The sequence below is a fragment of the Syngnathus scovelli genome, chromosome 7 (assembly GCF_024217435.2).
Source record: "Syngnathus scovelli strain Florida chromosome 7, RoL_Ssco_1.2, whole genome shotgun sequence".
Lineage (NCBI taxonomy): Eukaryota > Metazoa > Chordata > Actinopteri > Syngnathiformes > Syngnathidae > Syngnathus > Syngnathus scovelli.
In genome coordinates, this window is record NC_090853.1 from 1,627,990 (window position 1) to 1,643,389 (window position 15,400).

General features: G+C 43.7%; 3 protein-coding genes across 5 annotated transcripts; 1 reads left to right on the forward strand and 2 right to left on the reverse strand.

The window, feature by feature from the left end:
• Positions 1-67: 67 nt before the first annotated feature.
• On the reverse strand, positions 68-1,921 carry snrpa (small nuclear ribonucleoprotein polypeptide A). Its single transcript, XM_049726486.1, has 7 exons — positions 1,799-1,921; positions 1,445-1,517; positions 1,136-1,308; positions 906-1,058; positions 662-814; positions 487-575; positions 68-413 (listed from the first exon to the last, which is right to left on the reverse strand). Exons 2-7 carry the CDS (start codon positions 1,515-1,517, stop codon positions 254-256), a joined length of 801 nt encoding a protein of 266 aa, XP_049582443.1. The 5' UTR covers positions 1,799-1,921; the 3' UTR covers positions 68-253.
• Positions 1,922-2,075: 154 nt separating this feature from the next.
• On the forward strand, positions 2,076-4,657 carry actmap (actin maturation protease). Of its 2 annotated transcripts, none has more exons than XM_049726479.1 (7): positions 2,076-2,235; positions 2,591-2,779; positions 2,937-3,005; positions 3,184-3,302; positions 3,438-3,567; positions 3,708-3,778; positions 3,839-4,657. In XM_049726479.1, the coding sequence occupies exons 2-7, from the start codon at positions 2,604-2,606 to the stop codon at positions 4,180-4,182; spliced, it is 909 nt and encodes a 302-aa protein (XP_049582436.1). In that variant the 5' UTR covers positions 2,076-2,235; positions 2,591-2,603; the 3' UTR covers positions 4,183-4,657. The 2 variants fall into 2 exon arrangements, with proteins under 2 accessions (XP_049582436.1, XP_049582437.1); XM_049726480.1 differs by having other exon boundaries at positions 2,937-2,972.
• itpkcb (inositol-trisphosphate 3-kinase Cb) lies at positions 4,242-15,282 on the reverse strand. 2 transcript variants are annotated; one of them, XM_049726466.2, is made up of 9 exons: positions 14,944-15,282; positions 12,302-12,378; positions 11,074-12,186; positions 6,722-6,821; positions 6,434-6,647; positions 6,039-6,243; positions 5,848-5,949; positions 5,583-5,654; positions 4,242-5,456 (listed from the first exon to the last, which is right to left on the reverse strand). In XM_049726466.2, exons 3-9 carry the CDS (start codon positions 12,139-12,141, stop codon positions 5,247-5,249), a joined length of 1,971 nt encoding a protein of 656 aa, XP_049582423.1. In that variant the 5' UTR covers positions 12,142-12,186; positions 12,302-12,378; positions 14,944-15,282; the 3' UTR covers positions 4,242-5,246. The 2 variants fall into 2 exon arrangements, with proteins under 2 accessions (XP_049582423.1, XP_049582425.1); XM_049726468.2 differs by having other exon boundaries at positions 11,074-12,351; positions 14,944-15,281.
• Between the last annotated feature and the right edge of the window lie 118 nt (positions 15,283-15,400).

Below are 15,400 nucleotides of genomic sequence, written 5' to 3' on the forward strand. Positions count from 1 at the left end.
TAACGCAATAACCGCAACAACAGCGCCATCTGCTGGGCTAAATACTCAATGATCAGTCATGAGGTGGTACGTTTACTGAGAATTTTTTTTTTATTGTAAAAGAAAATAAAAACAAATAAAAAATACAAGCTCCAGGTGTGATGTCTGACAGCCCAGACACTGGGTGCAATGCTTGCAATCGTAAAATGAACACAAAAAAAACATACATCCCATTTAACTGCAGCAAACACACCTGTGCGAGGAGTCGACAACGTTATTTCTTGGCGAAAGAGATCTTCATGGCGTTGCTCTGCGTGATCTTGAAGCCTTGCAGAGCTTCTCGCGCCGCGCCGGCCTGCACGTCGGTGTCAAACTCCACAAAGGCGATGTCGTGCCGGCCGGGGACCAGACGCACTTCCTTGAAGCCCGGAAATCTGCGGCGGAAACGCTCTGTGTTTAAAATGCGAATAAATACAAAAGTGCGAGATAAAATGAATTTTTACTGACTGGTTGAAGAGCATAGACAGCATAAGCTCGTTGGTCTCCTCGGGCAAATTGGTGAGGAAAAGAATGTGGTTGGGAGGATTCTCCGAAATCTGGAAAAAAAAAGTTAGAGATGCTCAGCTCAATGGCGACAACTTGATTTTGACTTTGAGCAATAAAAGGTCCTTAGAAGATGTACCTGCTGGTGCATCTGTCCCGGCATCATCTGACCCATGCCACCAGGGGGCATCTGGCCTGCTGCCATCCCTGGCGGGGGCATCATGCCAGGCGGGGGCATGTAGGGCGGCTGCCCTGGCATGTGAATCATGCGGCCCCCTTGGTTCATCTGACCCTGCAGAGAGCATCAAAATCAGTCACGTTGGCCAATTATATCAGTAAAGTATAAAAAAATATTTTAGGTCATGACTGCAGTTGTGTCTTACGGTCATGCCCGCAGCAGCCAGGGCGGCCGCTTTCTTGTTCCCGCTCGACTCGGGTTTGGGAGGCCTCTTCTTCTCCTTCTTACGATCGCGCTCCACGTAAGTGCCTTTCATTTTGGCAATGATGTCTGAATCCTGATTGGCATACTGAATGCGCTGCGGAAAGAGATGATCCATAAGACTATCGTCAGGTCTTTTTAAGGAAGAAAAAAAAAATGCTACCAATGACATACCATGGGTTTATCATAGAAGGGAAATCCCTGCATGGATCGGAGCGCATTGGAGGCACTGTTGACCTCTTTAAAGATGACAAAGGCTTGACCCTTCATTTTAAAAGTACGTGCGACTAAGATGTCCAGAATTTGGCCAAACTGTGAGAAGATGGCGTAGAGAGACTTCTTCAACTCTGGGGAGAGAAAACAGAATAGATACTGGAAAATGTGCTGTATTATAATCACATAAAACCTGGATAATTATGAATACCATGATGTGTTATTTTACTAGATCGTCTAATATCTGCTTTATTTGTCGGTGGTCCTCACCATCTTTCTTGATTTTCTCGTTCAAGTTGTTGATGTAGATCGTATGATTGAGCCGAACCTCCGTCGTGGCCATCTGGAAGTTCCAAAAGAAGTGGAATTAACTTTCCGAAAAAGGACATAACACTGCTTTTAAGAGATGAACAGTTTGAATTTTCAGCCGCCATTCATTCGAACGACGTGGGGCTTAGCCAAAATGCTAAAGCTGCATTGTTGAGTCAAAGACCTAGTCTGTTGCTCAGAAACGTCCAAACTACAGTATAGATATAAAACCCAAAACCGGATTAATTAGGCCTGCAATGAAATAATTGATTCGTACATGAAAATATAGCCTTATAATAGTGAAACAATACGTACCTCGATCGATGAACGAAACGCGGATGAAGCTAATGCTTAATTCTCGCGATAAAAAGAACAACCCCCCCCCACCGAACAGTTCTTCTTCGGCTGCTGTTTTGGCAAACAGCTTTAAGGCGCATTACTGCCACCATCAGACACAATTTCTGGTTTACACTCTACAGTTTTTTAAACAAACAGTCGCCTGGCAGTTTTGAATAGCGAACATCAACTTGATATAGTAGTTGCTTCATATTGTTTAAAATGCGTTCGTAGAAACGCCAGTGTTCTGTAAATAATAAAATCATTAATACTAATATACTGATTTCCTACAGGGGGTGACAAAGTGCATTTTTGACAATCCAACCCACCGAATACACGAAGAAGAATGTTGTAAGTTGCCAAATATGGTAGTAAACACCGGCCGGTCTTCTCTAGCCAGCTAGGCTACTCCGAAAGTGAGTTTAATCCAAATTAATAATCAATATGTGCAACAGAACAATGCGAATTATGTTTGTAGGTCATGTTTGTTAACATATTATTAATACGGCTAGTTAGCAGTTAGCACGTAGCAGGCTATTTGTTGCAGTAAGTTGGGTATGATATTTTTGTATACTACAGTGCATACAAATGCAATATCGTGGTGGACCTACAGTTAGGAACGAGGTTATACGTATCTTTTATGTTGTTGTTTTTTGCATCATATTGTCTTTGTTGCTTTGATCACTTGTGTTTTGTCTCACTTATTGGCAGTCAGTCACAGAATAAAGAAGTGTTTTTTTACTTCTGTCACAATATAATCATCCTTGACAGGACTTCTGGGAAAATGTCGGGGAGTCCCCTGCCCTCTTTTCCTCCGCCTCCTCCGCCACCACCTCCTCCTGCAGCACTCCATGATTTAAGTAGCAAAAAGAAGTTTTATCAGACGATAGCAGTCAGCAGAAGCCCAGTGGAAGGAGACTACACGGAGCCTCTCCTAGTCATCAGTCAGAGGGCGAGCAGGTGACTGACAATAATAATAAAAGTTCTTCTATTGTTATGACATCTGCTCAAGGCATCAGAAGCATACACAACCGCAAAATTATCATTTTGCAAGAAAATCGGCAGCCTTAAAGTCGCTGAATCGAAAGTTGAATTTTCATTTTGTCGTATGTTCCAGTTTCAGCAGAAATCTCCACTGGACTCTGGTAAACAAGTACGTGCCTTCGCTTATCCAAGATGGCCCACAGTAAGTGCGGAATGCTTATCAAGTCCTGTCATGCTTTTCTTTTGACTGATAGCGCTTTTATGGAATGCTGGAAAGTATTTGAAAATACGTTCACGTTGATGTCATTATCGAGCGTACTGTACTTTGTTTACCAGGGTGTGACGGCAATGCCAATTGTGTTTTTCTGTTTGACTTACAGGTGCGGCCTGGTGGCCTTGTGGATGGCTGCTCACCTGCTGGGGCCGCCTGTTGACATGCACACCTTGTTTGGGACTGCGCTCAAGCGAGGCTTCACAGCACAAGGCGAAATGTTCTCAGGTAACCAAAAGGAAGGGAGTGAAGGTGTGTTTGGCAGGGCGCCATATCACTGGTGTGACTCTCGCACGTACAACATGCTGTCAAACACACTCCTAAAACCGTCATGCCACTCACAACTCATCTTTTCTGTGTCAGTTCGGGACATGGCGTTGCTGGCTGAGGAGGTGTGCGGCTGCAAGGCCGAGGCGCTGTCGGGTGGTTTGGTACACGACAACGCCACCAGGGTTGTCGCACACTTGTGGAGCGGACAGCCTGTTCTCTTCCCGTATCCCCCCTCCCCCCCTATAGAGCTAATTAAGGTCGTAGGATGACCTGGATCTCGACTTTTTGATTAGTTCTTATGAGAGTTTCTCTGGATCCTCACTCGAGCTAGCTAGCAATAATACCTTGACACTGGACGTCCAGGTACGACGACGACTACAACCATGAGCCTTGCGAGCGTGAAGGCCACAGGGCGCACTGGGCCGTGGCTTCAGGTCAGACACAAACGCCAAATGATTAAATCGCCATATAGTTGACCCGCTATTCCCTCGCAGGTGTTCTCCTGGGCATGGACCAGGGTTACGTGAGCACAGAGCCAAGCCAGCCTGACTCGACTCTGCCGTGGATTCACCTGCGTGGACACTCTTCGTCTTTGGACAGCTCACATATTCGAGAGGTCTACATTTTAGCCAAGCAGGGGAAAAGTCTGCGCTACCAGCTGTGGAGTTTGGACAGCATTGCACGTAGCAACAAGCAGCTCATGGAAATGGCCCCGGAGACACGCAACGACGGGACACATTATGTGCTTCCCATGGGCGGAGTTGAAGGCGGGTTAGCCGGCGAGGCTGTTTTACTGCATAAAAGGAGAGAACTTGATGGGGAAGCACGCAAACAGTGACAGTTTGTGTTGTTACAGCACTTAAGTGAGTCAAAAACAATCAAATAAAAAAAAAAAAGTCTTATTTCCAGTTTTATTGCAATCTGTTGCCTTCATGGCAAAGAAGCAAAAGAAGATTCCATATCAAATGTAACCTGTTGTTGCACTTTCTCCACTTTAAAATACACTTGTGCTTACAAATATTATAATATTCCGGTTCCTCCCAATCCAAAAGCACCCAGTTAGGAGAAGGGGGCAAAAAAAAAAAAAAATCTGTTAGCTGGTATACTTGCATGGAAGTAGTAGAACACTCTGTAAACAAGTCGATGTTGACTTTTCAGAGATGACTCTGATTTCCTGTGTGTGATCAACACAATCAAGATCATTTACTATGGCATGTCAATATTTTCTAATGGTGCATAAAGTTATTGCTGTTTTCCAGTTCGGTTTGCAGATCAGGATACAAGATGGTTAAAAAAAAAAAAAAAATCAGAAACGTGATCACTTAACTCAGATTATTCCAGTTTTAAATGTTCTTTGATTTTTTTTTTTTGTATGGCTCCAACGTTACTGTAAAAGTATAAAGCAGATCAATTTTGAAGAGCCCAACCGCAACGCTGCTTCCCATCTTAAAAAGAGGCACGGTTCGTTTTGATCGATGGCTTTCTTGAGGATGCATAGTGCAGCAAGTTCCAAAACAAAAATTGTATTTTGATCCATGAAGGGAAGGGGAAGGGGCGACTCGTGTTAGTCGTTGTTCTATAACGAAGCTTCAGGGTGAAGAAAAATAGCAAGAATGTCCTTTCTTTTATAAAAGGTAGGCACAGAATTTGTACAAAAGTTAAGCGGGTTACATAAAGCCCAGAAAAAAGAGAAAAAAAATTAAATACATTTATATTTACACTTGGCGTTGACGTGGTTGAATAACCAACGTTTTAGTGTTGCTGAGTGTTTGTTTGCAAACCCCAAAAGGAGGCTCCCAGGAAGGCTGTGATGTTGCGACCACAAAGAACAAGTCCTATCTTGTTTCCGTGGAACGAGTCCGCATTGTCCACTTGTTCCGGTTTTGTCAAGTCTTGAGCGGCTCAGGATCCCTGCGGCAGCATGGAGGTGAAAATCTCGATGAGGTTGTCCAGCCCCCACATGTAGCCGTCCTCCTGGTTGCCTTCCACCCAGGGGGTCCGGTGGTCCAAGGTTCTGTGTGCGGGCAGCGGTACCGTCTTGCCAAAATCGATCATCCACACGCGGGCCTTCCCCGAGGCGTCGTGGACAAACAGTAGAGAGCTGCCCACCACCTGCAAAATCACAGATGGACAAATTATTTCGTTGTATTTTCACCCAAAAAAAAAAAAAACTGGGTGAAATATCACCAAAACTCAGCCGAGAGGTCTGTTTTGGATTTTAGTGAGTGTGTTTTTTACCTCATGGGTCTTGAAGAAATGCGACTGCTCCAAGACTGACCGCAGCTCCTCCAAGCGTTGCAGGTAGAGCTTCTAAATAAAAGCAAAGATAAAATATTATAATATTAATATACGTGTATATTTTTTATTATTATTATCTATGTCCTGGTTTTTGAATACAGGATGAAAACAAAACTTTTTTTAATTCAATTAATTGCAAAAAAATTCTAAGATTAATTGATTATGAAAATAATCTCTTTGAAGGCAACAGTGAATGGAAACCCACCAAGGTCTGAGTGTTTCCATCAACAAAGTCCTCCAGGGCCCGCATCACTTCCTCTTTGAGTTTGGTGGTCTTAAAATTGGAGTTGCAGGTGCCGTCGGATTTCTGCAGAAGAACAGATTATTTTTTTCCCCTGCTCGAAAACACCCCCCCCCCCCGTATTTACAAATCAGTTGAGAGTTATGCCGACTGACCTTGATACCCTCGATGCGGAAGCCGAGCGTGGCGGTGGAGCTGAGCGTCTCCCTCCACTGCATGTATCTGGGCTTGAGCACGCCCTGCTGGGCCTTCTCCTCTTCGGTGGGGGCCCCGGGGTCCACGGCCACCATCTTCTCGTACATATCCTTGCGTAAGCGGGGTCGCTCTCTGGCTTTCATTAGCTCCTCCTCCAAATAGGTCCTTCATAATAACGGGAAAAATATTTGAATGAAGGATTTTGTTTCAAGTTCAACTTTCCCTGCCCAGTTTAATTTTTAAACTTTAACTACGGCAAGAACGTTGAGGTTCGACGGTGCCTTTGTCCATATCGACGCCGATAACAAATCCACTAACCTTTCAAAGTCTGCATAGGGAAGGGTTTTCTTCTCACCTGCTGCCCATTTTACAGTCCATGATGGACGGCGATTCAAAATCAGCCACCAGATCGTCCATCAGGTTGTAGTCCTGCTCGTCGCGCTGCACCACGCCGTAATAACCCGGCACGTACGGCTGCAGAGTGTCCTTCATCAGCTTCTGGAGACACTGCTGCTCGCACTCGCAGTAGCGCTTTAGCAGACGACCGTTCTCGCCCGCCCGGAAGTTACCTAAATGAAAACAAAAGGGTTGAAGAGCGTGGTTTCGCGAGGCCGATGGAGCTCGCCGTTTGATGGCTACGTACCGGCGTGGCCGGCGAGCTGCACCCACGGGTAGCGCTTCTTGAAGGACACCACGAAGGGAGACCAGTGCACCATTGTCTTCAACTTATGCCACGACTTATTCTGGAATACAAAAAAGAAAGGGCGTCATTGTCGAGAGGAAACCCTCGGTGGCTAAAAATAAACACGCCTTTGTAGACATTGGTCGGATCCTCCCCCTTTGAGGTGTTCTGACAAAGCCCGTTCATGAAACATTGACTAAAGTGTGTCGTAAAAACTGAGTCCAACTGTCTGGAACTGTTTGTTTTATCTGCGGAGCAAGGACAGGGTTCGCTCGGGGGCTTTGACGCAAGCAATAGATTACACACGTGTGAGTGTCTGCGTGTGTGACGAATCAAATAGCGTGTATGTCATCACTTTTATTTTGTTCCATCCAACCAGAATGATTTCAAAGTTTTGCACGAGAGAGCTTCAAATGTTTGAAATATTTTCAAATTCCAGGCGTGACACTCGGCTCCTCCTATCACCGTTGTGTTTACATGCCGCCAATATCTGCGCTCTCCTCGCACGTATTCTTTCCACAGCTGCTGTGTGGAAATTCTGTCATAATAAAAGCGGCAATATCGTCAGCGAGCGGAAACAGCGGCCCTTTGCTTACCAGAAAAACTCGATTTGATTCGAAGCGCGTGTGTCACTCAAAAGTTGTAATAATTCTGTCAGTCGGTTGAAAGCTTACACTAACGAACGTTTTGGAAACGCCGTTGAATCTCCAGTGATGTCATTGGGAAAAAAAATGTTTTTTTACACTACAAATTGAATTTGAACAAGGGGTGTGCAGACTTTTTATAGCAGATATTGATAGAGCCGAGTCATCACGGGTCATGAAATGTCCAAAACGACCATCTATTCGATCGTGGAGGAAGAGAGTGACTCGGGAGTCACCCGCGGACACGCATCGTCGTATTAACCTCGACAAAGTACGTCACGGTGTTGAAACGTGCGCGCGTCAAACGTCTTGCGGAATGTTTTGCTGAAACGTCTGATTTCCTCTTGAACTTTTGACTCTGACCGAGCGGCGAGCGAAAAGGCTTAAGTCGCCCTTGTTACTAATTCGGATTTTCGGTCAGGTCAAATTTATTGCATTTCTTTCTCGATAGTGAGAAAGACAAGAAAAGGAAATGTCCTCATGAGGACCAATTACAAGAGTGCTCACACACAATGTGGTTCATGCGAGACTGGTGTGTCAGAGTGACTCTGAAATTTCCAACACTCTTGATCTACAGAACAATCGAGGCCCTCTACTCGAGATGGGGTGGAAAAAAAACATCACATCGTGATGCGGCTAAGTTGATAGTTGCTCTTTGTTTCGTTCTACGACACAGACGTCATTAGAATTGACAATTAAGCCGAGTTGCATGTTTTTTTAGAATATGGGATGAACCAGAAGCAAACCCTCACACAAAAAGCACAGGGGAGAACATGCAAGCTGAGACTCGAACCCATTTGACCGTGAGGCATGTTTTGAAAAGTAGCTTCCAGTATTTTGGACAGAAAAGTCGAATTTCCTCAATTCTAGTAGATGGAGAGATGTGTTGGAAGTAAGCACGATCAAAACGTCACCGTCGGTGACTGAATCTGCTGTGTGGCTCGTTCTCGTCTTGGAATCTTTTTTTTTTGTTCTTCTCCCAGTCAACATGTGCGGACTTGTGTTGCTTGCTTCATAATCCTCCTGACAAATCGTCACACGAAGCCCCCCCCCCCCCCCCCCCCCATCCCCCGCCCCTTCGGGTTCTCCGCGAGAAATTCCAAACGCTCCCGGTGCCGTTTTGACATCCTATCATTGTCCTTTTTTACCTGATGTCGACCAAGCCCCGCTTTGTTTCATTTTACAACTCGTCCTTCTTTTGTCCCCTAATTCCCCCCTCCACGCAGTCACATGATGAAGAGCCGAAGCACCATTCCCTCCCACTGTGGCGAATTCCACAGCGGTGTGTAAACCGTGCAAAGGCTGAGCCTCCGGTGAGCGGAGGTTGACAGACGTGAATGTAACGCACCCTCCGGTGATGGAAAGATGTGCTCGTACGCGGAACCTGTCAGACGACTGTTGCCGGAGAAAGCGGCGGAGGAGGCTGCACGCGCTTGGTAACCGTTTGCACAGCACGCAAAGTGTTTTATATCAAAACCACATCCCGTTGCCCCACATTGTCCGAGGTGTTTTACGACGCTTCACACCTGTTTATGGCAGTTTTGCGACACGAGAGCGCTCAAAGGCCGAGTCTGAATATAACAATATTAAACTATTGGATAAAATTAAAAAATTACAAATAAAACCCTGACCGCGACAAAAAGCGTATTGCAGGTAAAAAAAAAATCTTTCGAGTATATTAAATTTAATTGGATCGAAAATAACACTTGCCTTCTAGACTGACACCAAAGTTCCACTCGTTCCTGCCGCCCGCCGACGTTTTAGAGAAGTTACTCAGTACTCGGAGTTTAACTAGTGGGAGGATTTGAATCCGATGACATTAGGAACATTTCATCATCTTCAAAACCACGAGATTTGGAGTTACAGCCACGATTGTAACATGTCATAGTGATGTAGTATGTTTACCGCTCCAGACAGGGGTGTTTCCTGTCACTGACATAAAGTAGATGTATGTCAGCTTTGTTGCCTCACGCTTTTTATTTATTTACTTCAATAAAGCCTGTGGGAATGCTGACTTTGCATAACCACAGAAACCAAGTGTGACTGTAAAGTATAAAAAAAAAAAGGGAAGCGTTGCAAATGTACACATTTTACGTTTCAGTGTTTTGTCATCTTATCTCAGCTTACATTTCGCGCCGACACGCAACATTCTTGTGTCAAGACATGAGGGGGGAAAAAAAAGTACCATATATGGCAAAGACGTTGCCTAGCAACCGGCTTTGCCTTCAATTCAATTTTCCATGACACACACGCTCAACTCAAAGCACGACGCAGCATCACGTCGACGGCGTGTGTCCGTCTCTGCTTGCGTGAGCAAGTTCTGTCAATCTTACCAACTAGTTTGACGCAACTTTTTGAAGTCGATGGACCCAATGTGCCTATTAGAGCCCAGGCTCTTATCAGAAACTTACGAGAACACGTCATCCTGTTTATTACAACAGCTCAAGTGTGCTCAGGTTGCTCATTTCCTGTGTATGGATGAAATCGCCAGTAAATGACAGCGTCCACTCTTTGGCTGCAGCCACAGAGTGTTGCTAAACCAAATGCACAAGGACGTTTATTAGTTGTTGTAAACGTTGGCTTGATAAAGATGCCAACGACATCATCGATGCGTGGGCTCGTCCGTCGTCGCTTTATAGTCGACTGTGATACGCAAACTAACCCGCAAGTATGTAAACACACAACGACCTGTCAAAGTAAACATTCCTCGAAGGAAAACCGAGACAATAAATCAGCAAGCTCTTAAAGAAACCCGCGTCTAGGTGCCATTGAAAGTTTTGCAAGTGATTAAAACCGATAGTTTTGGCTGACCCCGCCGCCTGACCGTAAATGAGGCTCATTTGAACCTTATATTGACAGACTCATACTTGTTTCGCTTTCTGTCTGCAAAAGCCGAAAGTAAAATTCCACAGAAGGGTGTACAGTTCCGAAGTAATGTAATTAATGGTAAATAGCATAATAGCTTATTAATTGCAGGAAAGGCGGACAAGAGTTAATTCCTTAAAACAAGGTGGATTCATTGAAAAGCTGCCTCTTAGAGGAATCTAGTTTCTGTTTTTTTTTTTTTACAGTGAAATGCCATTGCAAGAATTTCTACTTAATGCTGCTCGGCGTCCAAACTCAGGAGAAAAATACACAAGAACGGTATCTTCCTTTTGAACAAGCAACTGATGCTTTTGCGTAGGTGAACGGCACGTTGTGGTCGCTTTGAAAAACAAAAGTGAACAACAAGAACAGAGATGATTTGACAAAGTAGGTTACAAAACGAGTTAAACGTGTATGGAAGTAGTTATGCCATCTTGGTCATGGGAAGATCTGGACGATAAGAGAGCCCTTCCTCATCTTCAGTTCAAATCGAATTAAGCAGGCCTATTGATTCAGTTTGAATCTGAACACTGTACTGCAGGCTTAAAACTTGAACTATTGCTTGCTCATTCAGTCTATAAAATCCACACCTCTTGACTATTTTGTCTCTTTAAAGATAAAACTTGAGCAGACATTTAAACCCAAATCCTCAGAGTTTTGAGTCAGATATATGAACCACTACCCCGCCGTGCTACACCATATGTTTCAATGAAAGAAAAACGTGCAATACAAATATATCAGAAAGAAAATAATCGACTTTACACTAGCAGAAACCAACATTGTAAAAGCTGAGACGGCACTCACCGACGGGCCATCCTCCGGGCTGCAGAGGCTCATAGTCGGGGACAAACTGGCCTCGATGTCGCTGCCCGTGTAGTCGTCCTCGGATTCCTCAAAAGACGAAGCGGACGACGGGCAGAGAGAAGATGAGTTGGACAGCTTCCTGGGAGAGCGCATCAGTGCTGGGGACCCCCCGCAGCCGCTGTCCGAGCACGGAGACTCGTCGTCTGGGTGTAGCTCCGAGTCCCACCCGGCGCTGGGCTCGGTGCGGAGGCTCAGCCGATTTGGCGACTCCTCAGATCGAGTCGGACTGGGGTCCCGGGTGATGATGAGTTTCGGTATGGGGCCGCGATAAGAAAGAGTCCGGGGGGGCTTGTCAGAGTCACAATTGGTGTCTTCGAGCGGACAGGGGACGATAATTAAATCACTTTTGGTCACTGTAGTCGAATCATCCACTTGATTATCACAATCACCAGACTGTGAGCTTGTTAAAGTCCGCTTAGAGTCCGACTCATCGGGGCACAACTCTCCCAATGGTGCCATTACACGATCATGGCTGTTTTCCCCCCGTGGCTGATACTCCATGGCCCCCGCAGGGGGGTCCGAGGCATTGTCCTCCTGCGCGGCGCTCGTCTCGACGCAGTCCGAAGCACTGACTTCAGCGCTCCGCCTCCCTGCGAGTGGCTTCTCGGTTAAAACAACCGCCGTCTCCGCGCTCACATCTCGGGTAGGCGTCGGCGTCTCCAACAATGCAGCGGCGGGGATTCGCTGCTCCTCGACCGCCGATACGGCCTCGTCCCTGGGTAACTTTCCCTCTCGACGTTCTTGACGGGCGGCTGACTCCACCGCTTCGTTTCCGCAGCTTGGCTCCGGTTGCGTCGGGCTGGAGTCTCGCTTTCGCCTTCCCAAGCACGACAACGCTTGTTTTTTCATCGGATTCCCGTTTATCCGGACAGTATGACTCTTTTTCTTGATATTTAGTCTACGAGTATCGGGACGTTGGGCCGCCTCGCTTGCTTTCCATGCTGCGCTGTCTGGGGTGGTCGTGGTGGCGGCGGTTGAATATGAGGGAACGGAGCGAGCTTGGCCCATCTCGCTCGCCGTACAAGTGAACAACTCCAGAGACACGCCCTTTGGCTGTTAAGTATGATTATGTTTAAAAAAAAAAAAAAAAAAAAACTAATTCAGCATGACTCTTAAAAGCATACACACCGAATCATTAGTCATACTGTCCGGTGCTGGAAAATCTTACATTGTTCCTTCCTTTGCTTCAGTTGTCTTGCTTAAGTGGACAGTTTGCATCTGTGTGAACACGGAGACTCTTGTTCACTGCAATGACGGGCATAAAAAAAAAGAAAACTGAATACCATTTTAAAAAATATTTAACTTTTCCAAGCATCATCATTCATGACTAACTTTGAATAAGATAGTCTAATGTGTTTATCAGAATTCAGGCATACCCAGTATCAGATTCCTTAAAAATACATTTACTATTATTGTATTTGAACATTAATAATGCATTTAAATATAGGAAAACGTAAGTGTTAAACAAAAATGGTTTACAAACTAAAGTGCAGGACTGTAGATGGGCAGTGATTCTTTTACACAACACTACAGAGACCCTGAGTAACACACTTTAAAAAATAATAAAAAATAAATATAAAACAACTTTGTGCACTTTGGGGCTTGTGCTAAAAGGTAGCACAATTGAATAAGCTCTAAAGTCACAAAAAAAAATATTAAGGCAAATAAGAAGTGTGGTTGCTGTTTTAAGTGATTTTTATAATGAGCATTACTGCCCCCTACATGACTGGAGTGGCACAGCATGTCAAGATTTTCAACTCATTCCCTATACTTATTCTTGTTCATTAAAATGCTAAAGCATGTCTTTATGTGTCTTGTTATGGACCAGTCCACAATGTACCCCCGCTCAGCAGTTAACGCCAGATTGCATTTTCAAATCCAACCACTACAACTCGCTAAGGAATATTTAAAAAAAATTAGAAATCACAAACTAATTACACTACTTTTGGTTTACATGACGTCAGATGAAAGAAAATACGTATTAATCACGCCTGATATGCATGTCTGCAAGTCACAAAAGACTTCTGGAGCAGCAATAATTGGTGAGCAAACACATTCCTCTTTCAAAGGGAACTGGATAAACAACTGTTTGTCAGTTTGATGAGAGAATACAATGACAGTTGCTAAATTCTATGGCACCCATAGTCAAGTTAATTAGGGCAAGAATTGAAAATGAACTAAGACACACCTACAGGGTGTAAAAAGTATCACAAAGTCTTAAGGCCATACAAGAATGAGGAAGAAAAATGAAAGCCTTTTCCTACTACTATTCCTTATGACGGAATAAAAATAGGAAGCGATACAGCACAGCTTGAACTCAACACGTATGGAAGCTGCACTGGGTCAATTTGAAAGCCATTCCGGAAGACTTCTAGGATTCGTGGGCTCGCTTCTCTGTTGTTCACTATGATGCAGCAATCGCTCTGCACTCAGGAAGGAATGTTCTCACAGCGGAAGCGAGACAAGACAGGAACGATAACAATGGAAACAACAGCTCACTGAGAATGAAACATATATAGGCAAGTGTGCTTGCTCATTCTTAGGACATCAAGATCGAATATACTCCACAAAAATGACTCATGATGAGTTGGCTAATGAAGAGGGATGGGTCCTAAATGGTGCACAATCACTCGGTCAAGTGACACAATCTTTAGAGGAAGTTGGAATTTTGAAGGATATATTTTTTTTAGATATATAAATAGAGTGTGACGGTTCATGCCTGAACACTTTTGGGGAGGGGAAAAATGTGAGACCTTATCATCATCTAGAGAACGATGCTATCACAGTCCGGGGAAAAAAAACAATGCCCAAGTACAGTCGTATTTATCTATTACGATCATGACTACATTTTTATTTTCCTATACTTAAGTTCAAACCGTGCATAATATTACAGTGAAGTACAATAATATTAAAGAACTTTCTAGGAATACAATTCCTGTCTTGTTTTTCATGAATTAGGCCAACTATGCTAGCGCATATTAATGTTGGTCATTATGTTGGCACTTGAAGAAATAAATATATAATATAGCCAATATATATTTACTGTATAGCGAATGTCAGTGATGTCATGTTCACTCACTTCAAACTCGTAAGTTTCTTTCTCTCATCTACTAATTGACATTTTGGTGTAAAACACAGCAGAGGAGCTGATGGTGAATTTTTTAAAATTTATTAATTTGCATATTACTGAGAGTCCCTCAAACAACATTGGAAAGGCGATGGAGGCGTTCCCCAATTGTGGAATCCACTTCTATTTCAGCTCATAGAAGTTGAAAACACATTTGTTTAGGCAGAGATTCCAGTTGAACTTGATGGTTTTGATTTGTCGTTTTGTATAAACTGTAAAATGTTTATGACTCACGATGTGAAGCACAGTGTGCGTCATCTCTTGGAGAAGTGCTATTTAGGTCAAATTATCCAAGTGTACTTATTTACAATTTTGCAACTTGTTCATTATATTAGGAAGTAATTCTGGTAAATTTGTGATTCATGTTAAAAAATAAGGTAGACAAGTCATTCTCAGTCCTGTACATAAAGAATTGAAAGTATTCAAGCAATTAGGGTTGGACTTGCCCTTTTGTAAAGTATTTTCCGTGTGCTGAATGTTTCACTTTTGGAATCAAACTACAGAAATGCATTTCTCAACAATATTGCAAGATATTAAGGTGCACCTGTATGTATATATTTGAACAATTTTGATGTTTTAAATCACACAGTATCCAACTTTCATGACAATCCAAAATACTTTGACGCACAAGAAGCAACCCAAAGAATAACGCGTGTATGAGAAAATTAAATGACGACACTTACCTGAGATGTTTTTCTCGCGTTAAAATTGGCAGCTTTAAAAAGTCGCCCGATGGCGTTTTTTAAGCATGTGTAAGACGTTGCAGCGCGCACGTCTTTTGTCCTCGAATGTCAGGATGCGGTTTATGCCAAAGAGGAAACGCCTGTTCTACGTTAACACACTAATTCACTTTTTGTGGTTAAAATTGCTTCGGTTTAAGTCTGCTTGGTCTAATGCAAAAAGTAAAACATACAATTAATAACCTTAACGTGTAAACTACGAAATTACAGGACGCTTTGAGATATTTTGAAAGTTAAACGCGGCAACTAAACGTCAAAACAAGCAAAAGGGTTACATTTCTGGTCACGTGATTTAAAGTGCGTTGCTTTATGAAGGCTCACGTGTTGTTTGTATATTAAAATGTGCAAGCTACGTTAAAAACGTGTAATAAAAATAGTTTCGACACTAAATGTAAGTTAT